Source organism: Orcinus orca, chromosome 8, assembly GCF_937001465.1.
Source record: "Orcinus orca chromosome 8, mOrcOrc1.1, whole genome shotgun sequence".
NCBI classification, from domain to species: domain Eukaryota; kingdom Metazoa; phylum Chordata; class Mammalia; order Artiodactyla; family Delphinidae; genus Orcinus; species Orcinus orca.
In genome coordinates, this window is record NC_064566.1 from 390,483 (window position 1) to 399,160 (window position 8,678).

An 8,678-nucleotide genomic window follows, 5' to 3' on the forward strand; every position below is an offset into this window, starting at 1 on the left:
TTCAACAAGTGGTGCTGGGATACCTGGACATCCATAGGCAAGAAAAATCAATCACTCACCTCAGCTCATACCTTACACATAAGGTATCATGTGTGTAAGGTATCAGGCTCATACCTTACACATAAGGTATCATGTGTGTAAGGTATCAGGCTCATACCTTACACATAAAAAAATTAACCAAATACACTGTTAGGAGAATGAAGAGACAAGCTACAGTCTGGGAGGAAATATTTTCAAATCACATATCTGACATTTTCCCCCCATTTTAGTGTGCAATGACAAGTCTTTGTGATTTTTTTGGAGGGGGGCGGGGCTGTGCCGCATGGCATGTGGGATCTTAGTTCCCTGACCATAGATCAAACCCTTGCCGCCTGCAGTGGAAACGTGGAGTCTCACCCACTGGACCACCAGGGAACTCCCTCGTTGTGATTTTTTTTTTTTAAAAGAATTATTTTGACTATGGAGATAATTTTTTTAATTTATTTATTTTTATTTATGTATTTTTGGCTGTGTTGGGTCTTCGTTTCTGTGCGAGGGCTTTCTCTAGTTGCGGCGAGCGGGGGCCACTCTTCATCGTGGTGCGCAGGCCTTTCACTCTCGCGGCCTCTCTTATTGCGGAGAACAGGCTCCAGACGTGCAGGCTCAGTAGTTACGGCTCACGGGCCCAGTTGCTCCATGGCATGTGGGATCTTCCCAGACCAGGGCTTGAACCCGTGTCCGCTGCACTGGCAGGCAGATTCTCAACCACTGCGCCACCAGGGAAGTCCCCTCGTTGTGATTTTTATTGTCATGTCCCCAATGGCTAAGGATGTTAAGCACTTTCTCATGTGCTTATTTGCTTATTGACCATTAGGATACCCTCTTTTTTTTTTTTTTTCGGTACGCGGGCCTCTCACTGTTGTGGCCTCTCCCGTTGCGGAGCACAGGCTCCGGACGCGCAGGCTCAGCAGCCATGGCTCATGGGTCCAGCTGCTCCGCAGCATGTGGGATCTTCCCGGACCGGGGCACGAAACCGCATCCCCTGCATCGGCAGGCGGATTCTCAACCACTGCACCACCAGGGAAGCCCGGGGATACCCTCTTTTGTAATGTGGGTACAAGACTTTTACATTTGTTAAAATGGGATTGTCTTTCTTTTCTTGTTGATTTGTCAGAGCCCTTTATATATTCTGGATCTGCATCCTTTATCAGAGATCTACATTGCAACTATATTATATCCTTTCCCAGTCTGGACTACCTTTTCACTCTTAATGGTGGCAGATGTCTGAGGACCAGGAGAGAGACCCAAAGCAGATAGGAGGCTAGGCTGGACCCACCACTTGGCACCCAACCCAAGATCACAGAGCCAACCCTGCCTTGGATTTTTGTCTTGTGAGAAAAGAAACTTCCTGCCCTAGTCACTAGTATTGTGAGTTCTCTTGCTCAAAGCTTCAGAAGGGGAGGAAGTCTGCCTGTCCCTTTACTGATCCACATGAAAGGGGTGGAGATGTTGAATGCAACTCAGACCTGGATGCCCATCTACACCGCGTCCTGCACACCTTTCCTTTACCAGACCTCAAGTGATTTTGCCCCTTATGAGTATATCATGACATCTGTCTCTTCAGAGTCCTTGTTTTCTCTTTAATACACACACTACCAGTCCCTCAAGCTGGCCCCTGTGTCTCCTGATGTCTTTGAAATCAGGATCCTTGATTCCTGGCAGCACCTCTGCGCTTCGGGTCCATCCTGAGTTTTCTGGCCCTCCCAGGGCGGAGGGAGTCACAGATGCAAACGAGGGGCCAGGCTGTGCCTTAGATGGTCCCACCGAGTGATGCAGCTGCATAGCCCACTTCTTGGCTCCGTTAGTGACCAGGCTGCGCGTCACAGGAAGTCCATAATAAAAATTCTCACTGCACATTTTCCTTGCATGTTCTTTCTGTTCACTTTTTTTTTTTTTTTTTTTTTTTGCGGTACGCGGGCCTCTCACTGTTGGGGCCTCTCCCGTTGCGGAGCACAGGCTCCGGATGCGCAGGCTCAGCGGCCATGGCTCCCGGGCCCAGCCGCTCCGCGGCATGTGGGATCCTCCCGGCCTGGGGCACAAATCCGTGTCCCCTGCTTCGGCAGGCGGACTCCCAACCACTGCGCCACCAGGGAAGCCCCTCTGTTCACTTTTATAATCTGAGACAGACGGTCTGGGCTGACCTCTCTGTCATGCACAGCCATCTCTGCCATGAACTCTGTGCCCCATGGATACAACACAGTCTTACCTGCATGGGTCTGGGACCCTGTACCCAGAGCCCCTCAAGCTCCTACAGTCTTATGTTGGCAGGTGGAGGGTGATGGGCACATGGGGCCCCAGGCTCATCCTTGGGAGGGAGGGAGGGAGAACCACCTCCAGTGCTCCAGGGAGGCCCGGGGTCTAGTGAGTTTGTAGGAGTGGAGGGTGCAGGTTGAGCGGGTTCTCATTTGGGGCTTTTCTCTGTGAAGAAGGAAGTGACTCAGGTAAAGCATGTCTGAAGAGCACGCAGAACTCTGGAGACTGCTAAGCCCCCTGTGGGCTTATCACGGCCTTTCCTCCTGTTGCGGCCTTTCAGGCTCTGTGGGGTGAGCTCATTTTCCAGGCTCAGAGGGGTGCACAGCTCGCTCAGGGTCACAGGCTCGGAGGCGATGGAGCCGGAATTGAGGCTGGCCACTCAGCGGCTGGGGGAAGATGAAGGGTCAGGCAGTGGGTGTGGGTGGAGAGGGACTGAGTGTGGCCCAGACTGATGGAGAGGCTGCTTTGGGTGGGGGGAGTGCAGGGCCCCTGGTTGGGGTCTGCAATCATTGCGGGGGGACGCAAAGGGGCCCAAGAGGCTGGGGTGTAGAGGGTGGAAGGGTGAGCATGGAGCTGGCGCCGCCGAGTATCAGGGGGCCCCGGGGGGAGGCTGGGGTGGTGGCCTGAAAAGGCTGGTCCTCCGCAGATGCTTGAACCGGACGGAGTGAGAAGTGGCTCCACCTCTGCCTCGAGGGCCTCCAGCAGGGTCCCCGGGGAGGTGACGCCCAGCTTGGGTCCCTGTAGGGACGCCGGGGCTCTCTGGGGCCGGGCGGGATGGCGCTGGCATGGGCGCCCGCGAGTCTCGTGGGATGGTCGGGCCGACCTTCCATCCCCGTCGGTTTCTCGGGGCTCAGACCAGCGCGTCGCCCCCCAACCCTTCCAGGCGCAGAGCGATGCTGGGCCCGCCCGTGCCAATCATATCACTTCATTCGGGTCGCTTTGGGCCGTTGCATTTGTCCACCTGCCGGTCTCTCGGAGCGCAGAAGTCCAAGATGGGCAAAGACTGGATGCAACTTAGAGCGCCCCGGGGTCCATCGAGCCGGGCGGACAGGGCGGGACTAAGACCAGGCTGGGCGGGCCGGAGGGGCGGGGCTCCGGCTCCCGACCTGGGCACTGTCCGCGGTGCTGAGCGCCCGCTGGGGCGCGCGGGGCCGTGCGCCATGGGGAACCGCAGCGCCGCGGACGCGGACGGGCTGCTGGCTGGGCGCGGGCCCGGCACGGGCGGCGGCGCGGGGGGCCCCGGGGCGGCGGCGGCGCTGGCGGGGGGCGTGCTGCTCATCGGCGCGGTGCTCGCAGGGAACTCGCTCGTGTGCGTGAGCGTGGCGGCCGAGCGCGCCCTGCAGACGCCCACCAACTACTTCATCTTGAGCCTGGCGGCCGCCGACCTCCTCCTCGCCCTGCTCGTGCTGCCTCTCTTCGTCTACTCCGAGGTGAGCCCGCGTCGCGACCGCACGCGCACCCTCACCTGCTCCTTGTTCCCTGTGCCGAGCCACACCGAGGACCCAGCGTGACCCTGCCGCCTGCCCTCTCAGGAGCCTCCAGTTGGGGGCCGCGCCTGGTCCCAGGACGACCGGAGCCTCCAGCACCTCCGAGCCTCACTCCCCTCCCCCATCTCGCTGTCCATCTGCCCGCTTTGCTGTCTGTCCGCCCTCCCTCTTCTGCCCCTCTCTCCTCTTCTCCCTTTCTGTCTTGGTGTCTGTTACCCAAGAGATGCCTCTGTCCTTCAAGCAGAGAACCCAGAAACAGGCGACTTTGGCAGTCCAGCCCCCCACTCAGCCCCCTCAGCCGGGTTCCACTCCCCCAGGGGAGCCAGGTGTAGAGGGTGGAAGGGTGGGCATGGAGCTGGCGCCGCCGATCCTGGACAGACAGGCAGATTCAGGCTTATCCCCATGCCGGCTCCCCCTGGGGCACAGAGACACACACGTCACTGCACGAGGCCACACCACAGCCAGGCAGGACCACAGGCGGGCACACACCAGCACACTTCAGGGCAGGAGACCCTCACTCACGCACCGACTGGGCTCCCAGCAGGAGGGACGCTCAGCTGCCAGGAGCTGCAGGGCAGTGAGCACAGCTGGAGCCAGGGGACACCCGGGCCTGACAGTGGAACCAAGGGAAGGCGCAGGTGTGGGGTCCGGGGCCCCTGCCAGAACCTGGGCCCAGGAGCCTCCGGCCCCAGAGCAGGTCTGGCCCTTGGGTCGGTCCCCCTTGGTGCCAGCCATGTCCACTGTGCAGTTTGGGCAGAGAAAAGCTGCTTAGGGCTGAGCTGGGGACACAGCGTCCTGGGCGATGGGGGAGGGCAGGCAGTGGACACAGTGAGTCTGGGCAGGGCTGGGGCAGAGGCCAGCAGGACAAGGACAGACGTGACCTGCCGCTCCCCCCCACCCCGAGCTGCAGACAGACGTCACAATGACGGCTCTTAAGCTCCTAATCGCCCCAAATCAGCAGGAGGGGATTTAGGGGGGGGTGGCTGTCTGCTCCTTTGCCCTTGGTGGGACCGCCGGGCACGGCGCCGGGGACTTGACTTCGTAACAATGCTGTGGGTACCATCCTCGCCCTCTCTTGAGGGTGAGGGGACAGGAGTGAAATGACACGTCCAGAGGCCCAGAGAGCGAGTTTCCGCAGACACTGACTCTTAGCTGTCTGCAGGGGCTGGGGAGTGGTATAGGGGTGCTGGGCTCACACTCTTGGGCCGCAGGGTCCCCACCTGCGCAGGGAGGGGCCCCACGGTACCCTGAGCCCCACAGCATCAGAGATCGCAGTCCTCAGGTGACTATGCCCCCAGGATCCCCCCCAAGGCCTTTCTCAGTTCTAAGAGAAAGGAAGGGGGTCGTCTCTTGGCGCCCAGCTTGAGGGGCGGGCAGGACTGCCCAGCTGTCTCCGGCTCACTCCCCTCCCCTCCTCTCCCCTCCCCTCTGATATTCAGCCCCCTCTGCTCCCAGACCATTGGGGGTCAGAAGGACAGCTTGGGCAGGCGGCTGGGGGAGGGTAGCGTCCTGTGTCTGTTGTTGCTACGGGGCTCCTCCCTGCGCCCAGGTCCAGGGCGGCGTGTGGCTGCTGAGCCCTGGCCTCTGCGACGCGCTCATGGCCATGGACGTCATGCTGTGCACGGCCTCCATCTTCAATTTGTGCGCCATCAGCGTGGACAGGTAGGCCGCCCCCACCGCCCCGTCCCCTGTAGGGCCGCCCCAGCCCCGCCGCCCTCACCACGCTCCCCGCAGGTTCGTGGCGGTGGCCGTGCCGCTGCACTACAACCGCCAGAGCCGCGGTGGCCGGCAGCTGCTGCTCATCGGCGCCACGTGGCTGCTGTCGGCAGCGGTGGCGGCACCCGTGTTGTGCGGCCTCAACGACGCGCGCAGCCGCGATCCCTCCGTGTGCCGCCTGGAGGACCGCGACTACGTGGTCTACTCGTCCGTGTGCTCCTTCTTCCTGCCCTGCCCGCTCATGCTGCTGCTCTACTGGGCCACGTTCCGGGGCCTTCGGCGCTGGGAGGCAGCCCGCCGCGCCAAGTTGCACGGCCGTGCGCCCCGCCGCCCCAGCGGCCCCGGCCCGCCGCCCCCCGACGGCATCCCGGCCCCCGATGTCGCCGTGCCCCCGGATGCCATCCCGGCCCCAGACTGCATCCCGCCCCACGACGCCATCCCGGGCCCCGACGCAACCCCGCCCCCCGACGCCATCCCGGGCCCCGACGCAACCCCGCCCCCCGACGCCACCCCGCCCCCCGACGCCACCCCAGCCTCGGATGCCGTCTTGCCCTCGGACGCCATGCCGGCCGAACCCCCGCTGCGGGCCCGCAGGAGGAGACGCGCCAAGATCTCGGGCCGGGAGCGCAAAGCTATGAGAGTCCTGCCTGTGGTGGTCGGTGGGTACCGGCCAGGGGACGTGGGCAGAGAGGGGAAGACTGCAGCGCCCGGGGTGTGAAGCGGTGCCCGGGGCGGGGGACGTGGCAGGGAGCCGCTCACGGCAGCCCCAACCCCGCCCCCAGGGGCCTTTCTGCTGTGCTGGACGCCCTTCTTTGTCGTGCACATCTCCCGGGCGCTGTGTCCCACGTGCGCCGTGCCCCCGCGGCTGGTGAGCGCGGTCACCTGGCTGGGCTACGTCAACAGCGCCCTCAACCCCGTCATCTACACCGTCTTCAACACCGAGTTCCGGACCGTCTTCCGCAAGGCTCTGCGCCTCTGCTACTGAGCAGACCGCTGGCACCGCAGCCCCTCTTCAGCACCCCGCCTCGCCTGGGGGTTTGTAGGAGTTATTAAACAGATCCCCAACACCTGCTGGGAAGGCTCTTGGAGGCGGGGGAGGGGGCAAGGAGGAGGAGCCCAGGCCTCCACTAACCCTCATCCGGCCAGTTAACCCCTTCCTTCCTCCGGAGGAAGCCCAGAGAAGAGACCCCACCAAGCCAGGTCTGCCCCGCCCCGGAAGCCTTGGGAAGAGGGCCAGCCCTTGCCTGGGAAGACTGCCCCGACTCACACCCTCCCCGAACACGTTCCCTCCCCAACACACCCGGCCAGCTGCAACCCACCCCGACCCGACAGCTGTTCCCAGGCCAGCAGCCTCCTCCCCTCGTCCTGGTGGCCCCATCCACTGTCCCTGCAAAATGCAGCTGACCTGCCCCTGCCACTGCTTCGGCAGCTGCCTCAAGGTCGGAGCACAGCTCCCTGCCAGCTCCTGACTTGCCCATAGATGCCCAAAGCTGCTGGGTGGGCTCACGGGGGCAGCCTCCCTCCAGGGAAGGCCAGCGCAGGCCCACAAGGCACTCAGCCATCCTCTGCCCACTTGGCTGGGAGCAAGTGGGCAGAGAAGGGAGTGGCTGCCCCTCTCCCGCCCACAGCGTGGCCCGCCCCTCAACCCGAGACAGCCCCACTTGGACTTCACCTGGACCCTCCCAAGTCCCCCGCCGTGGGCACCCGCTGTGCCCAGTACTGTGGCTCAGCGCTCCTGTCAGGAACTGTGACCAAGCCGGCCACTGCCGGGTGTCAAGCTCTCCTCTGAACATGAGAAACTATGGGCTGTGAGGGCCACGGCATCAGGCCCCCCCTCAGCGTGCTAAAGTATTCCGTGGAGAGGGGGCCACCCTGTTCCCCTCTCTGGGTGAGCACCGTTTCCTGCTCAGACTCAGCTGCTGCCTCCCCTGAGAAGCCCCAGCTGACCACCCCCCAGGACCAGCCTGCCCCTAGCATCCTGGGAGAGACTGGCCCTCGAGGAACCGAGTATTGATGGACTGGGGGCCAGTATGGGGTGCTGTGTCCCTGCACCACACGGGAACCAACACAAAATGGGAGTGGGGGAGGGGGCCCAGGGCCGGCCCCCAGGTCTGTTGGCTGCTTCAGCTTCCAGCACCTTCTTGCCTGAGGTGCAGCCATGAGGATGGCTGCAGCGGATACCCCGGGGCCCCTCCCGGGAGGAGCCCCAGATGGTACAGCCTCACCCGGGCAAGACACTTGCTTCAGAGCTGGGCTGGTGGTCCCTCCTGGGAACCTCAGACTTGAAGGGACCATCAGGCTGACGGCAGGGTCAGGGTCAGGGTCGGAGCAAAGGGCCCCTGACTGCGGCCGCTGGCCCTGCCACCTGGCTCGTCCCTCAGGTCCACACCCCACGCCCGTGCCCTGCCACCCATCTCTGATGTGCCCCGACGTGCGCCTGCTGGGCCTTCTGTGGTCACTCCAGGTGGTCAGAGCTGGTGTCTGCCACCGCCAAGAGGGTCTCAAGCAGCAGCACCCCTGCCCGCCAGCCATGGGCACCAGCTGCCATGCCCACCAGCCCAGGGATCTGTGTGGAGCAAGGCCACGTCCCCCTCCATGTACCCTTCTCATCTATACTAGGGAGGGGGTGACCGTGCCCCCGACAGGCCAGACCAGTAAGTGCATCTCTTTCGGAGGTGGGGCTGCAGATGGGCTGGGATCTGCTGGTGTCCGGCGCTGTCCCCACTGGCCCTGTGGGCAGACTCCTGTGTCCCCCAAGAGGGGGACAAGGCGGGCACAGGGGGGACAGGTGGACACTAGGGAGTGACAAGGTGGGCACTGGGGGAACAGGTGCAGATATACAGAGCCTGGCTGACCCGGGGGCTCAGCAGGTGCCTCGAGGGTCCCAGGCCCACTGATGCCAAGCGTCACCGCAGCCTCAGCTCAGAGGACCCGCAGCACCCGGACGGCTGCCGCAGCGCACACTGTCAGAAGCCTTGGCCTGGCCCCCGCGGCTGCGTCTGGCAGAGGCCATCAGAAGTGCTGACACAGAACTGAGGGTGTCAACGCACCCTGGGCGCTTGGATGGCAATTTCCAGAAGGATCCTGATGTCCGGGGTTGCGCAGAGATAGCTTCAAAGGCTTAGAAACGATACACCTTGGAAAACTGCCCCGAACACGTGCGGTCCCCAGGCTTCTACGTTA

At 62.8% G+C, this 8,678-nt stretch overlaps 1 protein-coding gene across 1 annotated transcript; it reads left to right on the plus strand.

Annotated features, from left to right (window-relative positions):
* Positions 1-3,452: 3,452 nt before the first annotated feature.
* DRD4 (dopamine receptor D4) lies at positions 3,453-6,562 on the plus strand. Its single transcript, XM_004278149.3, has 4 exons — positions 3,453-3,722; positions 5,329-5,441; positions 5,514-6,154; positions 6,278-6,562. The coding sequence occupies exons 1-4, from the start codon at positions 3,453-3,455 to the stop codon at positions 6,478-6,480; spliced, it is 1,227 nt and encodes a 408-aa protein (XP_004278197.2). The 3' UTR covers positions 6,481-6,562.
* Positions 6,563-8,678: the final 2,116 nt, after the last annotated feature.